This window comes from Lynx rufus, unplaced genomic scaffold (genome assembly GCF_022079265.1).
Source record: "Lynx rufus isolate CCGP_SWC_20201006 ecotype Redwood Valley unplaced genomic scaffold, mLynRuf1.p SCAF_28, whole genome shotgun sequence".
Lineage (NCBI taxonomy): Eukaryota > Metazoa > Chordata > Mammalia > Carnivora > Felidae > Lynx > Lynx rufus.
The window spans coordinates 2,632,633-2,659,616 of record NW_025814843.1 but is presented as its reverse complement, the minus strand read 5'-3'; the positions used below and the strand labels follow the sequence as shown (position 1 = coordinate 2,659,616).

General features: G+C 40.7%; 1 protein-coding gene across 7 annotated transcripts in view; it reads left to right on the top strand.

Annotated features, from left to right (window-relative positions):
• Positions 1 to 26,984, top strand: part of ULK2 (unc-51 like autophagy activating kinase 2) — a 94,700-nt gene that overhangs the window by 26,552 nt on the left and 41,164 nt on the right. For all 7 annotated transcript variants that reach the window (XR_006964163.1, XR_006964164.1, XR_006964162.1 and 4 more), the window contains exons 11-14: positions 228 to 275; positions 1,094 to 1,182; positions 6,871 to 7,042; positions 22,212 to 22,272. Coding sequence is in view for 3 of the 7 variants with exons in the window: in XM_047090044.1 (XP_046946000.1) it covers positions 228 to 275; positions 1,094 to 1,182; positions 6,871 to 7,042; positions 22,212 to 22,272 (370 nt within the window). In the remaining 4 variants the exon portion in view is untranslated. The remainder of the gene's footprint in view (positions 1 to 227; positions 276 to 1,093; positions 1,183 to 6,870; positions 7,043 to 22,211; positions 22,273 to 26,984) is intronic.

The following is a 26,984-nucleotide window of genomic DNA, read 5'->3' as shown; positions in this document are numbered from 1 at the left end:
ATTACTATTCTTAATTTTTCACTGATTAAGAGTTACTTACAATCTGATCATTTTTATAGATGAGTTATGAAAATAATATGCTTTTACACTGAAAGAGATAGAGCCTACGTGAAGAAGTTAATGATAATTATGATCGAAGAGACACTCTGTTAAATTCTTTGACAAAGGTTTAACCTGTCTGCTAGTCAGCATCAGTTTAAAGGCTGTATTCTCCTATTTCCTTACAGAAGCATTTTTCAACCATCCTTTTCTTGAGCAAGTTCCAGTGAAAAAATGTGAGTACCCATTTTTTTGCATTTTTACGTGAAGAGTAAATGCAGACTTAAGGAGAAATTAGTGTTTTGTGTTACAAAATTAATTTAATTGTGCTTCTCAAGATTTCATTGAGCTTTTCTTAAATACCCGTAGCTGTATTTACTTAATTACAGTTGTTTGTCCCAAATCTGGGTGGAAACAGTTTTAGTAATTGCTGCATTTTCAGTTTTATCCATGGGAGGTGTAATAAGTTGGTGAGTGTGAATTTGGGGTCAACATGAAGGTGTAGTAGGGTTTTTTTTTTTGTTTTTTTTTAAATTATTTATTTATTAAAAAATTTTTTTTAACGTTTATTTATTTTTGAGACAGAGAGAGACAGAGCATGAATGGGGGAGGTTCAGAGAGGAGACACAGAATCTGAAACAGGCTCCACGCTCTGAGCTGTCAGCACAGAGCCCGACACGGGGCTCGAACTCATGGACCGCGAGATCATGACCTGAGCTGAAGTCAGATGCTTAACCGACTGAGCCACCCAGGCGCCCCTACATTTATTTATTTTTGAGAAACAGACAAAGCGTGAGCGGGGGAGGGGCAGAGAGAGAAGGAGACAGAATCTGTAGCAGGCTCTGGGCTCTGAGCAAGCTGTCAGCACAGAGCCCAATGCGGGGCTCGAACCTGCCAACTGTGAGGTCATGACGTGAGCTGAAGTCGGACTCTCAACCGACCGAGCCACCCAGACGCCCCGAAGCTGTAGTGGTTTTGACAGGTTTTCTGTTAGACAAGCCGTGTAACTGCCGTACAGAGTGACGTCTGTCTTCATCCGTGTCTCTTCCCCCAGCCTGCCCCGTCCCGGTGCCCGTGTATGCTGGCTCTGTCTCCGGCAGCTCCTGTGGCAGCTCCCCATCTTGTCGTTTTGCCTCTCCACCGGTAAGCTTTGCTTTCATTGACGGTAATTTTTAGTTAGTGCTATTGCATCTGTCCACACCTAAGCCTACAGGCACACTGTGGATGACCTTTTTATGTGTCGTGTTTACTGGGGCAACTGAGGTTTGGGGAAAGAGCATTATTGTTGAGTCAAATAGACCTAGATGTGGATCTCTGCCCTTGTGTAGCTATGTAAGCTGCAGCAAGGAATGTCAGCTCTCTGGGCCACTTGCCTCTGAACAGCGGGTACAGTACTCTCACCTCGTGCCTTAGGGGGTTGGAAAGAATGATCATTGCAAAGGGTACCTATTACAGGTAGACAGGTAATGTTTATTTTAGCTGAGTGTCATGACACCAGCTGGGTAGTTATGGTATCTAGAATTTCCAGTGGCGGTGAGTGCACTTTCCGCGGACCCGGACCCCCACAGTGGCGGCTGCCAGCCCTTCAAGACCTGCTCCCCACTGGCCTCCTCTTCCTCCTGGGCTCCCTGGCCATTTCTCCCACGGTTGTCTTTCCTCCAACCTAAGTGCTTCTTCTAGACCCTGAGAGCTTCTGCTCACTACATCTTCCTACTCCACTCTCCCAGGGTTTTACTTTGCCCTTTTCTGACCCTTGCCCGAAATCTCTGTTGCAGTGTGGGTTGTGACCTTGAGGCTTTTCCATAAGCTGAAGGTCCAAGGGCTCTTGCGTCAGCTATTGTGAATATTTTCCAGATTAGCCTGGCAGACATGAATTTCTTGAATTCTGCTGGCAGAGCGTGGGGCAGTTGTAAAAGGAGATGATTGTGTAATTAGTGGGTTCAACTCAGAGGTTTAAGAGCATGGGGCTTGGGACTTCTGTATCCCTTACTTGCCACAGTTAACTAGGACAAATGACTTAAACTCTCTTAACCACGTTTCTCATATGTAAAGTGAGTGTCATTTACCTATTTCGTAGAGTTTTTTAAGGATAAATGAGCAAACACACTTTTACTACACTGTCTGGTACATAGTAAATACTCTGTGGCAACTAATGTTATTATTATTTTCAAGGAAAACCTAATAGCCCCTTAGCTAGAGCAGATGCCAAGCAGCCTATCGCAAAAAGATGACTCCTAAAACTGACAAAAAAACCTTTCTGCATAACCCTGCAGACTTAAGCCAAGTAGAAAAAGCAGATGGGCTAATAAGACTTACATTATATTTCCATGAATTGAAAAAACCTCGAGTGGGTGGGGGGAACCCAAGAGGAAAAAAAAAAAGAGTGTTGTGTATTTCCTACTTCAGTCCGGAGTATAAGAAAACACTGCTTTGGAGTGATTGGGGAGAAGTGTGGAGGAAGTACTGACATGGAAAGACAGCTGGCGTTATTTGGAGCTGGGCACAACTGCTGCTTGCTCACCTTTCACTTTGGGCAGGTCGGTTCCAGAGCTGAGCCGTGGCTCCCTCATCTGTAGCGCAGGCTTCATTGCGCTTTGCCCGAAGAGCAGCCGTAGTGAGTAGTTGATAAACTGTAGCTATTATTATGAAGTCTGCATTTGATACAGTGTGATACATAATATGAAAAGCAAAGTTTAGGCTTGAGAAAGGAACCACAAGGAAGGATCTGATTATGGGAGAGATGTGGGAGAGTAAGAATAAAGGAGCCTGTTTGTAGAACGACCAGGGAATGAGAAAGAGGGGTTCCAGTAGGAGGGACATTGAATTGGAAATTGCTTTGACTGGAGAGAGCAAGTTGGGTTTTTTGGTTTGTTGTTTTTTTTTTTTTTTTTTTTTTTTGGGGGGGGGTGGCATTGAAAGGGAGAGCCTACAGAGCTACAAGCTTGGCTGCTAGGGAAGAGATGGAGTGTTAACAGCAGTGAGGACACACAGGAGGGAGAGAAGAGGCATATTTAGATGCCACAAACTGTGGTGGAAAAAACATTTTAGAAGGCCTTTATTAAAAGCTAATGCTTGAAGTGAAAGTAAAAAGGAAAGCTGGGGAATAAAAGGAAATCAAGAGTGTTTCTGTGTAATTTCCAGATAGCGAGACAGAAAATGGGATGGTTTAGGGAACCTGGACGGCTCAGTTGGTGGAGCATGCGAGTCTTAATCTCTGAGTTGTGAGTTCAAGGCCTACTTTGGGTGTGGAGCCTGCTTAGAAAAAGAGAAAAAAGAAAGAAAGAAAATGGGATGGTTTAACAAGCCTTGCTTTGAATGTAATCTGACAAAAGTAAGATTATTGCATACATGCATCCTTCCTACGGCTGGAGTTGATTCTCATACTCAGGGTTGATACACACAGACACGTACACATAACATTGTCTTTTTCACCTTCTCACACAAATCTCCAGCTGCTGCTTTACTCTAGAGAAATCTTTTTTTTATGTGTATTTGAGAGAGAGTGCTTGCGTGCGAGTGGGGGAGGGCAGGGAGAGAGAGGGAAAGAGAGAGTCCCAAGCTGTCAGCGCAGAGCCCGACATGGGGCTCAGTCTCATTACAGAGAGATCACGACCCAAGCCGATATAAGGAGTTGGATGCTTGACTGACTGAGCCCTCCAGGCGCCCCCCCAGGGAAATCTCAGAGAGGCAGAAAAACAAAAAACAAAATGAATAATTAGTCTTTCAGTTATGATACTGGCTATAGGTTAAGTGCTATTTAGGTGATACTTCTTGAGTATTTATTGGTTTCATAATATTTACTAAATGTCTACTTTGTGTAAGGTTCTGGTTGATACTAATGGAGGAGACAGTCAGGTCCCTTACATTAAGGAGCTTTTAGTTTAGTTGTGTGGAGAGGAGGCCGGGAAATGGGACGCTATTAGAAGCGTGTGTGTGTGTGTGTGTGTGTGTGTGTGTGTGTGTGTCTCTTTACTGCCTGTGGGAACACGAATGAGGAGCATCATGTCAGAGCAGCAACTGAGAAGGGCTGCTGGGGAAGGCAGGGAGCGGCTGCGTTTTGGAGAAAGACGCAGCGAGGTGCAGTAGTGAAAGAATGGTATCGTAGGTGGAGGAGTTCCTGTCCGTGAAGTCACGGAAGCACGGCCCACTGAAGGAACTCTGTAGGCCCCCCTCCCCCCCGTACCCACTTTAATTTAAATTTGTTAGAACCAAGTGAAATTTAAAACTTTGTTCCTTAGTCACGTTCAGTAGCCATCGATAGCTAGTAGATCTGTAACATGCTGGACAGCTCAGATGCAGACTGTCTCCCTCATCGCCGGAGGTTCTGTGGACAAGGCTTCTCGGAGCAGTCCAGACTGGTGGATGCCGAGAGCGGTGGTGGCGAGGGGAGGTGGACGTCGTGCTAGAGAGGCAGGGAGATGCTGCATCTTGACAGGGTGTGGCTGCGGTGAGCCATCTGAATGCAAGTGTGATGTGACCCGCTGTGTGTTTTAGCCAGATTCTCCTAAAAGCAGGGTGGAGGACTGGATTTGAGACTGATAGAGAGTAGAGTGGTCTCTCTGGTAGAGGAAGGAGAACAACCGCAGACTGTTGCACCTTTCTTGTTTGTTTGTTTGTTTGTTTTTGTTTGGTTTTTTTTGTTTGTTTGTTTTTTTCCCCTGAGAATGAGGGCCTGAGCTAAGGGGAAGGTGGGACCAGGTAAGAGAAAGGTAGTCTGCAGAGCTTGGAATTGCTTGAACTGGGGACTGAACGGATGGATGATGAAGTCGCTGGGTGTGGGAGTGTGTGTGTGGGGGGGTGCTCTGGAGAGTAAAGGTGGTGAGTTGGTCCATCGCTCACTGGAGATATCCAGGCTGCAGAGGTGAGGTGGTACTTGAAGGCAGGAGGGCGAGAGTGGTCCCTGGGGTGAGGCTAAGCATGTGAGGAGTAGAGGGTCCAGACTGGCACCTTGGGGAACTCTAGACTCTACTCGTCTCCTTTAAGGGACAGATGAGAAGCGGGTATCCACAAAACAGATGGAGAAGTAGGAGGAAAAGCAGGGTCACTGAATGAAGGGGTAGAGTGTCAAGAATGGTCTGCAGGGCAAGTGTAACGTAGCTCGGATAAATTAAGGAAGAGAGCGAGAGTCCACATGACTTGGCAATGGGAAGGTCATGATGAGCATAATAAAGACCATTTTATTGGACAGTTGAAGGTAGAAAGTGGATTATGGTGGGTTGAGGGATACATACGAGGTGAGGAATGAGCCCATGAAGATTGATAATTTCAAGAGATACTGTTAAAAAGTAGTCAGAGAAGATGGTAATTAAGCGGGCTGCAGGGATTTGAGACGTGACAAAATGACATGTGTTCATGTGCAGAGAGGAAAAGGGAGAGGGTGAGTGTCGGGCAGAGGGAAGTTGGTCTCTGAGGAGGTGAGGAGGTGGAGGGGAATAGAATTAGAGCACACGTGGAGAAGCGAGGAGATCTCTTCCACTCAGATGTTGTGGGTGCAGATAATATTACAAATGCAGGGAAGAAAGTGAGAAAGTTCCTGCCTAAACCACTGGAAAGAAATTATGGAGTTAAATACTTAGAATCACATCTCAACTTGACCGCTTTTTAGTTGTATGATCTTGGGCAAATTTCCTAAACTTCTGAGTTGTGTGTGTGTATGTAGATGTATATCTCTATATCTATATATTATATATAAATGGGTTTCAGAACATGATTGGAGTTAAGTAATACATGGAAAGCTCTTAACAGTGTCTAGCCCACAGTGACGATCAGTAGTGTAAGTCTCTACGTTGTCCCTTCTCTTTATTACCTTGACACATAAGGTCTCTCTAAAAAGTGATGAGGAGATTGTATGTCATGTGTATGTCTCTCTCTCTCTGTCTCACACACACACACACACATGCACACGGTAGGAGGTTTGAGACAGCTTTCATTGCACAGTGACATTCAAAGAGCCCTTGCAGTGAATTGGGTGTTTAAGACATGGGTTTAAGTTTAAAGGACATTGTGGTATTTTTCCTTTTCTTACATAGAAACAGAGGTTAAACAGGGTAATAGGGGACTTAACACAATAAGTTAGGAAGTTCATTGTTTTAGAAAACCATTGTATCATCAAGACATTTAATTAGAGGTGTCACTAGAGTCCTTGAACTAGGCAACTGCTAAAAGATATATAGCTGCTTACATCTAAGTCTTTGCTTAAATGTATCTTATAGGCTTTTCTTCCTTTCTTTTCCTACCCCCTAACAAAAGAGAAACCAAAGGAACGTAGCCACCACCTGTAAGGTTTTCCAAATCTTTCTGTGAGTGTAAGTGAACCTCTAGGCTTGAATGCAGTTATCCTTATTGATTTCTTTACTTTTTGACATAACATGCTCTCTTGCTTTCCTGTTTATAATGTTTTCTTCATCATAGGTTTAAAACTTTTTCAAGTTGTGCAGGATGTCATTAACCTAGAGTCTCTGCGTTTTAGTCATTAAGTGAACAGTTATTGAGTATCTGCTTTGCTAGGCCAAGAGCCGAAACTGGGGATGTTGAAATGATAAAAACGCACCTCGAAAATTGCAGGAGAAGCAGACATGTACATGATAAGTGGTATGATATATTTTTAAGTATCATTTTTGGAGAACATTTGAGACGTCTTTATGCAAAGACACTTTAAAACTGCTTTTCTAAGGGAGAGATTTTCCAAAGAGAGGTGTTTTTTTTTTGCAATTTTAAGCTGGAATTGAACTTTAGGCCCACTTTTATGAAGACAGTATTCCTTAGTCTTGTGGCTATTCTGATGTGCATTGTATTATTAGGCCAGTTTTAATTTTCTGTTGTTCATTTTAGTCCCTTCCAGATATGCAGCATATTCAGGAAGAGAACTTATCCTCCCCACCGTTGGGTCCTCCCAACTGTCTGCAAGTGTCCAAAGATTCTGCCAGCACTAGTAGCAAGAACTCTTCCTGTGATACGGATGACTTTGTTTTGGTTCCACACAGCATCTCGTCAGACCACTCATGTGAGAACCTTTTCTGCTTGTACACGTTACATACTTCTTACTTGGCTAGACTCGCATTTATTTTCAACCTTTATATCATGCTCTCTTGTGTAGGGGGCCTTTCAAACGGTCACGTTATTTAGCGGCTGGAATTCCCAGAGTTATGTACCCGCCTTTCTAAAATCTGCTCAGGCACCTCCCATAAAGCAGTAACTTTGGATTCTGAAGGTAGATGGAAAGTTTACAGGAGACGGTAGAAACAGAAATAGAAAAGCCAGCAGACCAAGGGAAATTAAATCTAAGGAAAGGAGCGAAAAGTACGCCTCTTTTGCAAGACAGCCTAAGAGTCAAGGGAGTCTAAAGTCAATCTGGATGCCCTTCGGAAGATCCTGGCGTAAGGTCGGGGATGAGTTTTGTAAATGTATAGGAAGAATTTTTATAAAGGAAGCAGAATCCAAGTTGGCTAAATATGGTCAGGGCTCTAATGGAATAACTAAGGGCACCAGAAAACCTGCAAAAAAGAGACTTAGACAAAACAAAAAAGGAACAATAGTCTGGTTGTGAAGGAACTGGATCAGAAAAACTAGAAATTTGATTACTTTGGTACTTAAATAGTCTCAGGTTGACTGTGTGTGCGAACAGGTGGTTGGAGAAGTTGGTATCCAGAGGTCTCTTTAATCATTTGTCAAATACTGATTTAACAGCTGCTGTGTCAGGCACCATGCTAAGCTGCTGTGAAGAGCAAGCGCACTTTAGCATTTATTTTATGGACGCCGCAGCAGGAGTAGATGGCAATTTACGATCAGTGCTCTCCCACCTCAGAGTTACCTTTCAAAGATCGTCCAGCATACATTGGGGGTTTTATTTTATTTTATTTTTTAAAAGTAAGTAAACCTTAAACATTATGAAATATTTCAAACAGGAAGTAATACAACAGATACTCCAGTCACCACCATGCTAATTTTATTTATGTCAACATTTTGCCGTTTTGTTTTAGATGTCCTTTTTTAAAGATAAAAATGCTGCAGGTCAGCTAAAGTCCTTGTCCTTATTCTACTCTTGCCAGAGGTAAATTCTTTGCGTTGATTTTTTCTTATACTTCCACATATGCCAGGATCTGTAAATAACATACGGTATTCTTGTGTTTATACAGTTTTTAAGTAAATAGTATAAAGAAGCTTTCTATAGTTTGTTTTTTTATGCATGGTTTTGCTACGAAGCTAGATATATATATATCTATCTATCTAGGTGTGTGTCTAGTTCATTTTAATATCTGAATCGCACAGTACAACTAAACCACAGTTTGTCTATTTCTGTGCTGATGGTTACCTGGATTATTTCTGTCTTTTCACTATTCAGAATGTATTATAACAGATGTCCTTGGGTCAGAGTTCCTTCCACATGGATACTTCAGAAATTTTCAACCTCAAATCTACAAAATATTGGTTCACACAAGTTGTAGCCAGTCAGTAGCCTCTGCCATGCTGCCCCTAATGGTATAATGGTACCTTCTAAAGAAAAATCTTTACCTGGAATTCATTTTTGTAGATGGAATAAAGTAGGGATCCTATTATTGAATATTCTGTCCTTTCTCTACTGATAGGCAATTCCAGATTTGTCATAATCAGGTTTATATAAAGGATTAAGGGTTTTTTTTTTAAGGTTTTCTGTCCCATTGGTCTATTTGTCTATATTATAAATCATTTTTAAATTTCATTTATTTAATTAAAAAAAATTTTTTTTAACGTTTATTTATTTTTGAGACAGAGAGAGACAGAGCATGAACGAGGGAGGGTCAGAGAGAAAGAGGGAGACACAGAATCTGAAACAGGCTCCAGGCTCTGAGCTGTCAGCACAGAGCCCGACGCGGGGCTTGAACTCACGAACCGCGAGATCATGACCTGAGCCGAAGTCGGACGCTTAACCGACTGAGCCACCCAGGCGCCCCACATTTATTTAATTTTTAAATAAATCATTTTTAAATTCATGCGTGTGTGTGTGTGTGTGTGTGTGTGTGAGGTAGGGGGGAGAGATTGTGGGGAGGGGTGATGATAGCATTCTTGTATTCTTTGGAATCACTTTGGCTATTCTTGGCCCCCTTTATGCCCATGTAGTTTAAATTTGGCTTGACAAATCCTACAAAAAACCATTTAGGGATTTTTATGGGAATTGTGTTGATTTTATAAGACCTATTGAGAGGCAGTAAATGATCTTTACAATATTGAATTGTCAAATCAAGAGTATGTGTTTCTCCTTAACATGTTTTGGTACATCTTTATATTTTCCTACATAAAGGACCTTCACATCTTTTGTTTTATTCTAGTTACCTTTGTTTTTTGTGCTTGTGTAAATATATGAAAACCTTTTTTTTCAAACTGCTTCTGTTGAAGTCTTTGTGCCTCTAAACCTCAGAGGTCATTTCTTGGTCTTCATCTTTTTGATGTACTTACAGCGTGTGTTATAGTTGGCCACACCCTTCTTCTTAATTGCTAAAAATTTGTTATTTTGAAACGTACATATATTTTTTTCAAAGATTTCATTTTTTTAGAGTAGTTTTAGGTTTACAAGAAAATTGAGAGGAAGATGCAGGTTTCCCCCACACCTCCTGCCTACCTCACCAGAACAGTCCATTTGTCACTGAGGATGAGCCTACGTTGACATATCACAATCGCCCAAAGTCCACAGTCTACTTAGAATTCATTCTTGTTGTACATCCTGTGGATTTGGAGAAAGGTGTAATGGCACGTTTCCATCATTATAATATACAGAGCATTTCTACTGCCCTAAAAATCTTCCATGCTCTCCACCTACTCCTTGGAAACCATTAACCCCTTTGTCTGTATAGTTTTATATCACAGTTTATCCATTTACCTTTTGAATGATATTTTAGTTGCTTCCAAGCTTTGACAATGAAGAATAAAACTACTATAAACATCTGTGTGCATGTTTTTGTGTGAATATAAGTGTGCAACTCCTTTGGATAAACACCAAAGAGCATGACTCCTGGCTGGTATGGTAAGATCACGTTTCGTTTTGTCAGAAAACACCAAACTGTCTTCCAAAGTGGCTGCGCCATTTTGCATTCCTACCAGCAGTAAACGGGAGTTCCTGTTGCCCCATTACCCCCACCACCATTTAGTGCTGTCAGTGTTCCAGGATTAGGCTGTTCTGATAGGTGTGCAGTGGTGTCTTGTTTCAATTTGCACTTCTCTGATGACGTGGTGTTCAGCATCTTTTCGTATGCTTATTCACTATCCATATATCTTCTTTGGTGAGGTGTCTCTTAAGATCTTTGGTCCCTTTTTGTTATCTTTTTGTTGAACTTTTTCTTTGGTTTGGTTTAGTTTTTTGTTTTGTTTTTGTTTTTCATTTTACTGATGGAATTTATTTATTTATTTATTTATTTATTTATTTATTTATTTTTCAAATTTACATCCAAGTTCATTAGCATATAGTGTAATAATGATTTCAGGAGTAGATTGCAGGGGCGCCTGGGTGGCTCAGTTGGTTAAGCATCCGACTTCGGCTCAGGTCACGATCTCACTGTCCGTGAGTTCGAGCCCCGCATCGGGCTCTGTGCTGACAGCTCGGAGCCTGGAGCCTGTTTCCGATTCTGTGTCTCCCTCTCTCTCTGACCCTCCCCCGTTCATGCTCTGTCTCTCTCTGTCTCAAAAATAAATAAACATTAAAAAAAAAAAAAAAAAAGAGGAGTAGATTGCAGTGATTCGTCCCCTATGTATGACACCCAGTGCTCATCCCAACAAGTGTCTTCCTTAATGCCCCTTCCCCATTTAGCCCATCCCCCCACCCACAACCCCTCCAGCAACCCTTAGTTTGTGTATTTTTAAAAAATTTCTTTTTTTTTTAACGTTTATTTATTTTTGAGACAGAGAGAGAGCATGAACAGGTGAGGGGCAGAGAGAGAGGGAGACACAGAATCTGAAACAGGCTCCAGGCTCTGAGCTGTCAGCACAGAGCCTGACGCGGGGCTCGAACTCATGGACCGTGAGATCATGACCTGAGCCGAAGTCGGACACTCAACCGACCGAGCCACCCAGGCGCCCCTTTAGTTTGTGTATTTAAGAGTCTCTTATTTTGTCTCCTTCCTTGTTTTTGTATTAGTTTTGCTTCCCTTCCCTTATGTTCATCTGTTTTGTATCTTAAATTCCTCATATGAGTGAAGTCCTATGATATTTGTCTTTCTCTGACTAATTTCGCTTAGCACAATACCCTCTAGTTCCATCCACGTAGTTGCAAATGGCAAGGTTTCATTCTTTTTGATTGCCAAGTGATACTCCATTGTATATATATACCACATCTTCTTTATCCATTCATCCGTCGATGGACATTTGGGCTCTTTCCATACTTTGGCTATTGTCGATAGTGTTGCTATGAAAGGGGGTACGTGTGCCCCTTTGAAACAACACACCTGTATCCCTTCAATAAATAGCTAGTAGTGCAATTGCTGGATCGTAGGGTAGTTCTAGTTTTAATTTTTTGAGGAACCTCCATTATGTTTTCCAGACTGGCTGCACCAGTTTGCATTCCCATTTCTGTTGAGCTTTAAGAGCTCTTTGTATATTTGGGGTAACAGTCCTTTATCAGATGTGTCTTTTGCAAATATTTTTGTCCAGTCTATGGGTTATCTTTCATTTTCTTGATGCTGTCTTTCACAGAGTGGTTGTTTTCAATTTTGATAAGTTAAAATTAATCATTAAATTTAATGATTAAATTATTTAAATCAATTTATTTCTTTCATGGATTGTGTTTCGTGTTGGTATCATGACACCCAAGGTCCTCTAGGTTTTCTCCTATGTTATCTTCTACAATATTTGTAGTTTTTTGTTTTACATTTAGGTCTATGGCCCATTTTGAGTTAATTTTGTTTGAAAGATGTAAGGTCTATATCTAGATTCTTTTTTTTTTGGTCTGTGGATGTCTGATTGTTCTAGCACCATTTGTTGAAGACTGTTTCTGCTCCATTGTATTGTCTTTTCTCTTCTGTCAAAGATCAGTTGATTATATTTATGGGGTCTATTTCTGGTCTCCCTATTCTGTTCCGTTGATCTGTTTGTTCTTTTACTAATACAACAGCGTCTTGATTAGTGTAGTTTTATAGTAAGTCTTGAAGTTGGGTAGCGTCAGTCCTCCAACTTTGTTCTTCTCATTCAGTATTGTGTTGGCTATTATGGGTCTTTTGCCTTTTCCATTTAAACTTTAGAATTAGTTTGTCAATGTCCACAAAACAACTTGCTGGGATTTTGACTGGGATTGTATTGAGTCTATAGATCAAGTTGGGAAGAACTGACATGTGGACAATATTAAGTCTTCCTAACATAGAGTATCTCTCCATCTATTTAGTTCTTTGATTTCATTCATCAGAGTTTTGTAGTTTTCCTCATACAGATCTCGTATGTATTTTGTTAGATTTATACTAAATATTTTCATTTTGTGGGGGGCCGACGTAAATGGTGGTGTGCTGGGGTGCCTGGGTGGCGCAGTTGGTTGAGCGTACAACTTTGGCTCAGGTCATCATCTCGTGGTTGACTTGTTTGAGCCCCACGTCGGGCTCTGTGCTGACAGCTTGGAGCCTGGAGCCTGCTTCCGATTCTGTGTCTTCCTCTCTCTCTCTCTCTGCCCCTACCCTGCTCATGCTCTGTCTCTCTCTGTCTCAAAAATAAATAAACATTAAAAAAAAATTTTTTTTTTAAATGGTGGTGTGCTTTCAATTTCAAATTTTAGTTGTTTATTACCGAGATAGAGGAAAGCAATTTATTTTTTTTAATATTAACCTTGTATCCTGCAGCCTTGCTTTAATCACTTATTAGTTTGGGAGATTTTGTGTGTGTGTGTGTGTGTGTGTGTGTGTGTGTGTGTGTGTGTTGTCAATTCTCTGAGTTTGTTTTTTTTTACATAAATAATCATGTCACCTGCAAGCAATAGTTTTATGTCTACCTTACCCAGCTGTATACATTTCATTTCCTTTTCTTGACTTATTGCATTAACAGGGACTTCCAGTGCAGTGTTGAAGGAGTGGTAAAAAAGGACATCTTTCACAGATTATGTGAAACTGTAATAACCACAGTCCACAAAAAATCAGTGGGGGGGGGGAAAGAAAGAAAAAGGATGTCCTTATCTTCTTACCTGATCTTAGTGGGAAAGCTTGGAGTTTCTCACCATTTAGTATGATTTTAGCAGTAGCTTTTTGTAGATTTTTTTTTATCAAGTTGAAACAGTTCTCCTCCATTCCTAGTTTACCAAGAGTTTTTTATCATGAATGTTTATTGGATTTTGTCAAATGCTTTTTCTGTGATTTTCCTTTTTAGTCTATTAATGTGATTACATTAATTTTAGAATGTTGAGCCAGCCTTGCATACCTGGGATAAATCCCATTTGGTTATGGTGTATATTTCTTTTTATACATTGTTGGATTCAATTTGCTCATGTTTTGTTGGAGATTTTTCTGGGTACTGATGCCCTTATAGAATGAATTAGGAAATACTGTCTCTGCTTCTATCCTCTGAAAGGAGATTGAAGATAAAGATTTGGTATAATTTCTTCCTTAAATGTTTGGTAAGAGTTCACCAGAGAACTCATCTGGGCCTGGTGCTTTCTGGTTTGGAAGGTTATTAATTACCGACTCAATTTCTTTAATAGAAATAGGCCTTTATTCAAATTGCATGTTTCTTCCTGAGTGAGTTTTGGCAGATCGTGTCTTTCACAGAATTGGTCCATTTCGTCTAGGCTGTCAAGTTTGTGGACATAGAGTTGTTCATAGTATCCCTTTATTATCCTTTTAATTTCAGTGGGATCTCTTTCTGTTACTGATTGTTAGTTTATTTCTCTTGTGGTCTGAGAATAGACATTGCCTGATTTCTATTTTTTTTTAATTTGTTAAGGTATGTTTTATGGCCCAGAATGTAGTCTATCTTGCTGAATGTTCCATGTGAGTTTAAAAACAATATGTACTCTGCTGTTGTCGGATGAAGTTGTCTGTAGATGCCAATTATATCTAGGTGATTGACGGCGTTATTGAGTTCAACTATGTCCTTATTGATTTTCTGCCTGCTGGAGCTGTCCTTTAAAAAACTTTTTTTTTTTTTAAGTTTATTTGTTTATTTTGAGAGAGAGCATGAGCAAGGAAAGAGCAGAGAAAGAGAGAGAATCTCAAGCAGGCTCTGACGCTGTCAGTGCAGAGCCTGATGCAGGGCTCAAACTCACGAAACTATGAGATCATGACCTGAGCTGGAATCAAGAGTCTAGTGCTTGGGGCGCCTGGGTGGCTCAGTCAGTTAAGCGTCCAGCTTCGGCTCAGGTCATGATCTCACGGTTTGTGGGCTCGAGCCCCGTGTCAGGCTCTGTGCTGACAGCTCAGAGCCTGGAGCCTGCTTCGGATTCTGAGTCTCCCTCTCTCTCTGCCCCCCCCCTACTCATGCCCTGTCTGTCTGTCTGTCTGTCTCTCAAAAATAAACATTAGAAAAAAAAAGGTCAGGTGCTTAACCAGCTGAGCCACCCAGGTGCCCCTGGATCTGTCCATTTTTGAGGGAGGGGTGTTGAAGTCTCCCAACTATGATAGTGGTTTCACCTCTTTCTCCTTTCAAGTTTTTGCCTTACATAGTTTGATGCTCTGTTGTTATGGGCATGCGTACCTGTTGAGTAAGAATTATTATGTCTTCTTGGAGGATCTATGTTTATGTAAACATAAATGTATCACTGTGTAATGCCCTTTTTTATTCCTGATAACTTTGAAGTCTGCTGTGTTGGCGATTAAAGCTATTCCTGCTTTCTTTTGATTAGTGTTAGCATGGTCTATTTTTGTCTACCCATTTACTTTTTTAATCTATGTGTGTTTATATTTAAAGTGAGTTTCTTGCAGACAACATATAATTGGGTTGTGTATTTTAATATAGTCTGAAATCTGTCTTTTAATAGGTGTATTTAGCCCATTGACATTAAAAGGGTTATTGATATAGTTAGATTAATATCTAACATATTTGTTAACTGTTTTCTATTCATCATCCTTGTTCTTTGTTCTATTTTTGTCTTCCACTCTTTCTGCCTTTAAATTTTTTTTTTTAATGTTTATTTATTTTTGAGAGAGACAGAGACAGAATGTGAGTGGGCTAGGGGCAGAGAGAGAGGGAGACACAGAAGCAGAAGCAGGCTCCAGGCTCTGAGCTGTCAGCACAGAGCCCGACGCGGGGCTCGAACTCACGAGCTGTGAGATCATGACCTGAGCTGAAGTCGGACGCTCAACCGACTGAGCCACCCAGGCGCCCCTGCCTTTTGTGGGTTTAATTGAGCATTTATTACTCTATTTTTCTTTCCTTCATATCAATTAAACTTTTTACTTTTTTTTTAGTGGTTGTCCCAGAGTTTGCAATATACGTTTGTAACTAATCCAGGTCCACTTTCAAATAAACTGTATCACTTCATGGGTAATGTGAAGTACCTTATAATAATAAAATCCTCATTCCTTCCTGCCATCCCTTGTATCATTGCTGTCATTCATTCCAGTTAAATATAAGCATATGTAAGCATATACATATATACATAAGACATAAACATTTAGCATACATAACTGAATATACTATTATTTTGTCAGCAAATCCCGTCAATTTTTATTTGGGAAAGTCTTTATTTTTCTTTCACTTGTTTAAAAAGTTTATTTTGAGAGAGAAAGAGAGCAAGCGTGAACTAGGGAGGAGCAAAGAGAGAGGAGATAGAGAATCCCAGCATGGAGCCTGACTTGGGGCTTGATCCCACGAACCATGAGATCATGACCTGAGTCAGAATCAAGAGTGAGCCACCCAGGAACCCCTTTCCTTCACTTTTGAAGAATAATTTTGCAGGGTACAGAATTCTAAGTTGGTGGTTTACTTCTCTCAACACTTTAAGTCACTTGACTCTCTTCTTGCTTGCATGATTACTGAGAAGTCAATGTGATTCTTTTTATTTTTATTTGTTTTTTATTTTTTTAAATTTACATCCAAATTAGTTAGCATATAGTGCAACAATGATTTCAGGAGTAGATTCCTTAGTGCCTCTTACCCATTGAGCCCATCCTCCTACCCACAATCCCTCCAGTAACCCTCAGTTTGTTCTCCATATTTATGAGTTTCTTCTGTTTTGTCCCCCTCCATGTTTTTATATTATTTTTCTTTACCTGCCCTTATGTTCATCTGTTCTGTGTCTTAAAGTCCTCATATGAGTGAAGTCCTATGATTTTTGTCTTTGTCTGACTAATTTCACCTAGCATAATACCCTCCAGTTCCATCCACGTAGTTGCAAATGGCAAGATTTCATCCTTTTTGATTGCCGAATAATACTCCATTGTGTGTGTGTGTGTGTGTGTGTGTGTGCGCGCGCGCGTGCGCGCACGTGTGTGTGTATACACACACGCACACACACACCACATCTTTATCCATTCATCCATCGATGGATATTTGGGCTCTTTCCATACTTTGCCTATTGTCAATAGTGCTGCTAGAAACACGGGTGTGCATGTTTCCCTTCGAAACAGCACACCTGTATCCCGTGGAGAAATGCCTAGAAGTGCAATTGCTGGGATGTAGGGTAGTTCTATTTTTAGTTTTTTGAGGAACCTCCCTACTGTTTTCCAGCGTGGCTGCACCAGCTTGCATTCCCATCAATGTGATTTCTTATCTTTGTTTGTAAGTATGGCTTTTTCTTTGGCTTCTTGCAGAATTCTTTTTTCTTTACTTTTGATTTTCTGTAATTTGAAAATGATATGCCTAGGTGTAGTTGTTTTGGGCATTTATCCTGCTTGGAGTTCTTTGAGCTTCCTGAATCTGATTCATTTAGGGAAATTCTGAGTCATTATCGTTTGAGATATTTCCCTCTGTTCCTTTTGTTCTTTCTTCTCTTTCTGGTAATCCCATTACACATGTTACACCTGTTGTAGTTGTCCCACAGACTTTGGATATTCTGTTGACTTTTTTAAAAGTCTTTGTTCTTATTCTGTTTGTTTTTCAGTTTTTGAGGATTCTGTCCATATGTTCTTTCCTCAGCTGTGTCCAGTGCACTAATAAGCCTATCAAAGGCAATCTTCATTTCCGTTACAGTGCTTTTTAATCTCTAGTGTTTCTTTTTGGTTCTTTGTTAGTATGTCCATATTTTTTTTATGTTGCTTATGTGTCTTTGCATGTTGTCTACCTTTTCCATTAGGGCCTTTAGCATATTATTCATAGTTTTAAATTTCCAGTCTGATAGATCTTTTTAAAGATATTTTAAAATGTTTTTTATTTAGTTTGAGAGAGAGAGAGAGAGAGAGAGAGAGAGAGATAAAGAGGGTGGAGGGGCAGAGAGAGAGAATCCCAATCAGGCTTCATGCTGTCAGTGCAGAGCCCGATGTGGGGCTCGATGCCGCCAACGGTGAGATCATGACCTGAGCGGAAATCAAGAGTCAGACACTTAATCATCTGTCACCCAGGTGCCCCTCCAGCCTGATACTTCTAACATTCCTGCCAAGTCTGGTTCTGATGCTTGCTCTGTCTCTTCAAACTGTGGGGTTTTTTTTGTTTTGTTTTGTTTTTTGCCTTTTGGTTGGTATGCCTTGTGACTTTTTCTTGATAGTCCTACATGATGTACTGGGTAAAAGGAACCGCTGTAACTAGGCCTTTCAGTAAGTAGGAGGGGAAGTAAGTAGTAGGCCTGTATGTAGAAGTGTTCTGTAGCCCTGTGATTAGGTCTCAGTCTTTTAGTGAGCCTAGGTCTCTGCTCTGTGGGCATAAGTGTTTCCCAGTTTCTTTTTCCTGCCTTAGGTGGGACCGGATGGCCGTAGGGGACTGGAGTTGGGCATTTCCCTGCCCCCAGGTCGGCTAGGCTCTGATTAAGTGGTTTCCCCTGAGGGCAGGCCTTGTTCCGAACAGAATGCTCAGACCTATTTAAAAATGGTCTCTCGGGGCGCCTGGGTGGCGCAGTCGGTTAAGCGTCCGACTTCAGCCAGGTCACGATCTCGCGGTCCGGGAGTTCGAGCCCCACGTCAGGCTCTGGGCTGATGGCTCAGAGCCTGGAGCCTGTTTCCGATTCTGTGTCTCCCTCTCTCTCTGTCCCTCCCCCGTTCATGCTCTGTCTCTCTCTGTCCCAAAAATAAATAAACGTTGAAAAAAAAAAATTTTTTTTTTTAAAAATGGTCTCTCTTCATAAGGTCCCAGTAATTCATTTTTGCTTTTAATTCCCTTGCCTTTGGGGATGTGTCGAGTAAGAGATTGCTACGGCTGAGGTCAGAGAGGTCTTTTCCTGCTTTCTCCTCTAGGGAACCTTCTTGCACTGTTGGTGGGAATGCAAACTGGTGCAGCCACTCTGGAAAACAGTGTGGAGGTTCCTCAGAAAATTAAAAATAGACCTACCCTATGACCCAGCAATAGCACTGCTAGGAATTTACCCAAGGGATACAGGAGTACTGATGCATAGGGGCACTTGCACCCCAATGTTTATAGCAGCACTCTCAACAATAGCCAAATTATGGAAAGAGCCTAAATGTCCATCAACTGATGAATGGATAAAGAAATTGTGGTTTATATACACAATGGAGTACTACGTGGCAATGAGAAAGAACGAAATATGGCCCTTTGTAGCAACATGGATGGAACTGGAAAGTGTGATGCTAAGTGAAATAAGCCATACAGAGAAAGACAGATACCATATGTGTTCACTCTTATGTGAATCCTGAGAAACTTAACAGGATCCCATGGGGGAGGGGAAGGAAAAAAATAAAAGAGAGAGGTTAGAGTGGGAGAGAGCCAAAGCATAAGAGACTGTTAAAAACTGAGAACAAACTGAGGGCTGATGGGGGTGGGAGGGAGGGGAGGGTGGGTGATGGGTATTGAGGAGGGCACCTTTTGGGATGAGCACTGGGTGTTGTATGGAAACCAATTTGACAATAAATTTCATATATTGAAAAAATTTAAAAAATAAAAAAAGAAAAGAAAAGAAAAAGCAGAAATCAAAAATAAATAAATAAAAATAAAAATGGTCTCTCTTCCATTATCTTAGCAGAAGCAGAAGGGGATTTTTCTCTGGTATTTACTGTGAGCTTCTGAATTCCTGGAGGTAAATCTGGCAATATTGTGAGCCTCCCTATGACTAGATCCTCCTGGAGTTTTTAACTCTGAGAGTTGTCCATAGTGATCCTCTAGCAAATTGTCAGTCATGGTTCATGTTTTGCCACCCCAGCTCTGTTTCCTCAAGCATTCTGCTGGTAAATCTTATCTCAGATAAGCCACAAGTCCCTGTGTTTGCCTGTCTCTCTAATCCTAGGGCATCAGTTTGCCCTTTGTCCTTCTCTCTCTTTTGGATCCAAGAAGAATTTTTTTTAATGTTTATTTATTTTTGAGACAGACAGAGACAGAGACAGAGTGAGAGTGGGGGAGGGGCAGAGAGTGAGGGAGACACAGAATCCAAAGCAGGCTCCAGGCTCCGAGCTGTCAGCCCAGAGCCCGAGGGGGGGGGGGGGGCTTGAACGTATAAACCGTGAGATCATGACCTGAGCTGAAGTTGGACGCTTAACTGATTGAGCCACCCCACCCAGGCGCCCACCAAGAAGAATTGTTGATTGTTCCGTCTGTTCAACTTTTTACTTGTTGGGATGGAATGGCAACTTCCAGGCTTCTTACATGTGAGACTGGGAAGCGGAAGTCCTCGTATAAGATTTTTAAAACATCTATACGATTTGAATAAATAAATAAATAAATAAATAAATAAATAAATAAATAAATAAATAACATGTATACAATTTAAAAGTAATAACATAAGACAAATACCTGAGTACAGTCCTCTGATTTTCCTATCTCTTGTCAGATTTTACATTTTTTTGTCTTATTGCTCTAATTTTATGGAAATTTCCTTGATGTTTTCTTTCACTGAGTTTTTCATTTATGTTCTCATGTTTTAATTTTCAGAAGCTTCCCTCCTCCCTTTGAGCATTGTTCTTATTTCAGGGTGCAATATTTCGTTTTATCCGAGGACATTAATTATATATACATCTTTTAACCTTTCCCTGGAAAATATTTCTTTTTTTTTTTTTATCTCCCCCAGGTTGTTTGGGAATCTGGTTTTCAGATTGGATTTCCCTCCTTGGATGTTTGGTGGTTGTTGTGTACTCATAATTAAGAGTGGAAAATTAGAACATTGTTTGAAAGCTTTGTAAGTGGTGGGTCTTAGGGACACGATATGGCTGAGTCCTTGACTTGCCTTAGAATGCTTCCCTTTTGGAGGGCCATTCACATCTCCCAGAGAAGACTCCCTGATACAATATGGGGGAACCTCTGCTGGCTAAGGATTCTGTCTTCTTGGGTCTCCTAAATCAAATGAGGCTTATATCAACTTTATAGCTTCTAAGTTTTTGTGGCTGTTGACTTTTCTTTTTGCCCTTGTGAGTTTAGGCTCTTCTCTTTTCTCTGCCTCCCCAATGTGGTATCAAGATAACGATATAATTACTAAAATCTTTTTATGGGAGGTGCCTGGCTGGCTCAATGGGTAGAGATTGTGACTCTTGATCTCAGGGTCAAGAGTTCAAGCCCCACATGGGGCATGAAGACTACTTAACAAAAGAAAACAAAACAAAACAAAAACTCTTTCTGTGGGTCTTTTTGTCCTTAGGATAATCTCATTAGGGATGTCCAATCAAATTACTGAGCTTTAAAGTCACTTGAAAGAATTCCCTTCTGGTGACAATACAGATATGTTGATATATGGTTATGAATGGCAAAACATTATCGTGCTTTGCTTTTGATTTCTAGGGATATTTTTTCTTTTGATTTTATTTTGTTTCATAATTATGTATGGTTCCAAACTCAAAGCTACAGAATGAAGTGCACTTAGTGAAATGTAGCTTCTATCTCTACCCCATCTGCCCTGTTCCCATGTCGGCAGCTATTTTCTTTAAAATAGATACCTTGCTTCCTCACTTCTCTTTATTCTCTTACCGTGATTTATTTTCCTTTATATTTCTTATCATGCCTGACACTATTACCTTCTTTCACTGATAGAATGTAAGCTTCAAGAGAGCAGGGACTTGAGATGTGCTAAAATAAATACATTTCTCAAATCTTATTTAGGGCCATTCAAAGGGATATTTGTGTTGATTTTCCCCCCTTTTGAGTATAGGTTAGCTGTGTACTTTTTAAAAAATTGATATTATTTGCTGTGTCATATCAACACATTAATTATGCCTTTACAGCCATTTATTTATTTATTTATTTATTTATTTATTTATTTATTTATTTAAAGTTTATTTCTTTTGAGAGAGGAAGAATGTGTGTGAGTGGTGGAGGGGTAGAGAGAGGGGGAGAGAGAGAGAATCTCCTCACTGTCAGTGCAGAGCCTGACTCAGGGCTTGAACTCACAAACCATGAGATCATGACCTGAGCTGAAATCAAGAGTCGGACGCTTAACCAGCTGAGCCACCCAGGCGCCCCACGTTTACGGCCATTTAAAATCACACAGGCAATGTGATAGAGTGGACATACCAGTGACAAGGAGTGAGGGGCCCCTGCATCTGAGCCCAGCTCTGTTCCCACATACAGATATGTAGGAGTAGGTGACGATGGCCTGTGGCATGTGCTGCCGTGTCTGAGAAGCCCCAGCTTCCACGTCTCGCTCAACAACCATTCAGGACACAGGAGTGTTTGTTATGCAGGAGGATGGGGGTGCTCCAACACTGGTGTGAACTCGACTTTGTTTGCAGTCTGTTGTGCTGGAATGTGACATGTGTGTTCTGAAAATTACCACAGTCTGAAAAAATTGCTCAGTAAAAACCACCGAGTTTATGGGCAAATTGGAATTGGAGGCATAATACTCCAGACATTGGTGAGTGACATATTAAAAAGAACACGATTGAAACGTTAGCACAGTTTTCCCGTGTGTGTTAGATGGTGGAGAAATACGTAACACTGAAATAAATATGACACTTTACCTCGTAAAGACCGTATTGTTTCTAGAAACGGTCGTTGAAGCGCTGCGGGCTGTGCATTCAGCTGGGTGCAGCGTCTTCGGTGTTTCTCCTCGCGGTTTTTACCTGCTTTTACTCATGGAGGAAACTGCAACATAAGCAAGTGGTCAATTTGTGTCGTGCTCAGATTTTTCCTAATGATCGTGTTGGAACAAGTTACGTCTTGTGAGCAGATGGTCGAGCAGAACTGACTGTATTTTCCTCTCTCTCCTTTAGATGACATGCCAATGGGAGCTGCTGGCAAGCGTGCTTCAAACGAGTTCTTGGTGTGTGGAGGGTATGTTTACGTATATTAAATGAAAAGATTGCTCTCATTTTGAATTTTGTGAGGAAAGTTAGGGGACTTTGACTGTGTTCCTGATTCTTAAAATTTAGTTTCACAATGTGTCGTTTTTTGTAAACAAAGTTTAAATTGTGGCAAAACACATGAAATCTGTCATCTTGGCCGTATTTAAGCTTACAGTGTAGTAGCGTTAAGTATATTCACGATGTGGTGCAACCACTCTCCAGAACTTTTTCGTCTTGCAAAAGTCAAACCCCGTACTCATTATGTAATAGCCTTCCCCATTTCTCCCATCCCTAGGCACTGGTAACTACCATTCTGCTTTCTGTTTCTATGGATGTGACTATTTTATATACCTCAAAAAAGTAGGATATACAACACGTGTCTTTTTGTGACTGGCTTCATTCAGTCACCGTAATATCCTCAAGGTTCATCCATGTTATAGCATGTGTCAGAATTTCCTTTTTAAGGCTGAATCATATTCCATTCTACACACATACCGTATTTTCTTTATCCATTCTTCTTTCAACGGACAATTGTATTTCTTCTACCCCTTGGCTATTGTGAATACTTCTGCTATAAATGTGAATGTGCAGATACCTGTTTGAGACCCTGCTTTCAGTTATGTTGGATATATATGCAACAGTGGGGATGCTGGATTCATATCATATTAGAAGTGTTTGTGGAGCTGCCATACTGTTTTCCTCCGTGGTTGTACCATTTTACGTTCCTACCAACAGTGTACAAGGGTTCTGGTTTCTCTACATCTTCAGTAGCACTTGTTACTTCTTTTTTTGGGTGTGAGGTAATAGCTCATTGTGGTTTTGATTTGCAATTCTGTTAATGATGAGTGGTTTTGAGTGTCTTTTCATATACTTGTTGGCCATTTGTATGTCATTGGTTGTTGAGTTGTAGGAGTTCTTTATATATTTTGGATACGAACCCTTTATCAGATATGTGATTTACAGATATTTTCTCCCATTCCAAAGATTGTTTTTCCAGTCCTTTGAGCATAGAAGTTTTAGAATTTTATGTAGTCTCATTTGTCTATTGTGTGTGTGTGTGTGTGTGTGTGTGTGTGTGTGTGTGTGTGTGTTTGGTGTCATATTCAAGAAATCATTGCCTAATCCAATGTCATGAAGCTTTTCTCCTATGTTTTCTTCTAGGAGTTATTGTATTGTATTTTAGAGACCAAGCAGGAGAGAAGGGTGGGGCGGGGGTGGGGTGCGGAGAGAGACTCTTAAGCAGGCTCCGTGCTCAGTGTGGATCCCAACATGGGGCTCGATCCCACAACCCTGGGATTGTGACCTTCGCCGAAATTAAGAGTCAGATGCTCAACTGACTGAGCCACCCAGGTGCCCCACTGAATGTATTAGTTCTAAAGGCTTTTTGTGTGTGAAATCTTTAGGATGTTCTACATTTAAGATCATGTTTCCATGAACAAAAATAATTTTACTTTTTCCATTCAAATTTGAATGCCTTATATTTCTTTTTTTTGTGCCTAATTGCTCTGGCTAAGAGTTGAATAGAAGTGATGAGAGCAGGCATCCTTGTCTTGTTCCTGATCATAGAGAAAAGGCTTTCAGTCTTTAACCATTGAGTATGATGTTAATTGTGGGCTTTTTATATATGGCATTTATTATGTTGAGGTAATTTTTTTCAATTCCTAGTTTGTTGAATGCTTTTTCAAAAATTGTTTTTATTTAGAGAGAGAGAGCACACAAGCTGGGGAGAGGAGCAGAGGGAGGGAGAGAGAGAGAATCTTAAGCAGGCTCCACAGTTAGCACGGAGCCCAGTGAGGGGCTCAATCTTAGGACCCTGGGATCATGACCTGAGCTGGAAGAGTCAGATACTCGACCAGCTGAGCCCCCCCAGGCACCCCTGTTGAATGCATTTTATCATGAAAGGATGTTGGGATTTTGTCAAATGCTTTTTCTGCATAAATTGAGATAGTCCTGTGGTTTTGGTCCTTTCTATTGATGTAGGTGTGTTATAAATCACATTTGGTCATGGTTTATGATCCTTTTAATGTGTTGTTGAATTTGGTTTGCTAATATTTTGTTAAGGATTTTTGCATCAAATTTCATAGGGGAAATTGTGCTGTAGTTTTTTGTTTTTGTAGTATCTACGTGTGGTTTGGTATTAGGATAATGCTGAACTCATGCAATGAGTTTGGGAGTATTTCCTCCTCTTTAATATTTTGGAAGAGTTTGAGATGTTGATGTTCTTTCTTTCTTTCTTTCTTCCTTTCTTTCTTTCTTTCTTTCTTTCTTTCATTTATTTAATTTTTGAGAGAGAGACTGAATGAAAGTATGGGAGGGGCAGAGAGAAGGAGACACAGAATCCGAAGCAGGCTCCAGGCTCTGAGCTGTCAGCACAGAGCCCCATGGGGGGCTCGAACTCACAAACCATGAGATCATGACCTGAGCCGAAGTCCAACGTTTAACCAGCTGAGCCACCCATGCACCCCTGATGTTAATTCTTTAAATGTTGGGTAGGATTCACCAGTGAAAGTCTTAGGCTTTTTTTGGTGTTGGAAGGTTTTTGATTACTGATCAAGTCTCCTTAGTTATGGGTCTGTTCAGATTTTCTCGTTCTTTATCATCCAGTCTTGGTAGCCTGTGTGTGTGTAGAAATTTATACATTTCTTCAGGTTATCCAGCTTGTTGACAAGTATTTTGCAATTTCTTAAGATTTGTTTTGTGACCTAATGTGTGGTCTATCCTGGAGAGCGTTTCGTGTATACCTGAGAAGAACAAATGTTCTTCTGTTGGTGGGAGGAGTGCTCGGTGTGTGTCTACAATATCCAGTTGGTCTAGAGTGTTGTTCAAGCCCTGGTTCTTTATTGGTCTTTTATCTGGTTGTTCTATCCATTATTGAAAGTGGGGGTACAGCTATTATTATGGAATTATCTATTTCTCCCTTCAATTCTGTCAGTATTTGCTTGATCTATTTGGGAGAGCTGATGTTTGGTGCATAAATATTTATAATTGTTATATTTTTCTGGTTAAGTGACTCTTTAATCATTATACATTATGTCCTTCTTTGTATCTTGTAACAGTGTTTGACTGAAAGTCTTTTTTTCTGATATTATAGCTGTGCCTGCTCTCTTCTGGTTACCATTTGCATGGGATATTCTTTCACTTTCAGCCTAATAGGGGAAGATAGATTACTGTCATTTTGTTACTTTTATGTATGTCTTGAGGCTTTTTGGTCCCTCATTTCCTCTCTTGCTACCTTTCTTTGTGTTTTGTTGACCTTGTTGTAGTGACATGCTTCAGTTCACATTTCCTATCGTGTGTATTCTATAGATATATTCTTTGTGAATACTATTGGGACTACATGAAATATCCTAACAGTTACAACAATCTCATTTAACTGATAACTTCAATTGCCTGCAAAAACTCTACTGCTGGGGCGCCTGGGTGACTCAGTTCGTTAAGTGTCCGACTTCAGCTCAGGTCATGATCCCACAGTTCGTGAGTTCGAGCCCTGCATCAGGCTCTGTGCTGACAGCTCGAAGCCTGGACCCTGCTTCGGATTCTGTGTCTCCCTCTCTCTCTGCCCCTCCCCTGCTCTCTCTCTCTCTCTCTCTCACACACACACTCTCTCTCTCTCTCTCTCTCAAAAATAAATAAACATTAAAAAAATATTTTAAAAAACCCTCCTAATGGAGAGTATGGGAGTACACTACCCCCATTTATGTTATTGATGTCACAAATGGCATCTTTATATGTTCCTTTTTCTTGTAAATTTTTTAAATGTTTTTGAGAGAGAGAGCACGAGTAGGGGAGGGGCAGAGAGGAAGACAGAATGTGAAGCAGACTCCAGGCTCTGAGCTGTCAGCGCAGAGCCGGATGTGGGGCTCAAACCCACAATCTGTGAGATCATGAGCTGAGCCAAAGTCAGACGTTTAGTCAACTGAGCCACTCAGGCACCCCATGTGTTTCTAATAATATCATAGATTTATGGGCTTTGGGGTACTTTTGTCTCTTACATGGTATATAAGAATTGGGACATGCTGATCTTAAACGAGAGGGGAAAACAGTGATAGCAGGACTACATAATGGCTCTGAAAGCTTCTCTTCTGTCATCGGTCTGTTTCCCTCTGGTTTGAGAACAGCATGTCCTAACTGGGAGCTGTTCTTTCAACCTACCTCCCGGGATTTGTGGCAGGAGTGCCCACACCAGGGAGTATAGAAATGGGTCCAGAGAGAGGTAGTGAGTATTTTGGAAACAAAAAAACAAAAAAACACTCTACCATAAGATATTAAGTGCAGGTGAAAACAGAAATCACTAAAAATACATTGAAATTATGCTGTATGCAAAAATAAAATGGTTTGATGCAGGTACAAGACATTGTTTGTGAAGTCGTTAAAACTTTGCACCTCCGTATCCGAAACTGTCATCTCATATGCCAGTCTATACAATGTTGGTAGTAGTAGGTCTCATTCTTCCTTGGAGCCTCACTTTTGTTGAAAGTAGTTTGAAATATTTAACCTAAGTCTTTCCAGGAAAATTTCTGACCCCTAGATAAAAATGACTCATTTCCATAAAATAAAAGTGTATTGTATTTTGGGCAGCCTGCTTAGTCTTTCTAGTATTCCATGCAGGTCAAATGGGACTTTGCACATAGAGAGTCCTCTGAACTGCTTTACTTAGTTGGGGTGGGGAGGCCGTGCTGGAGACTCAGGGCATGCATAGAC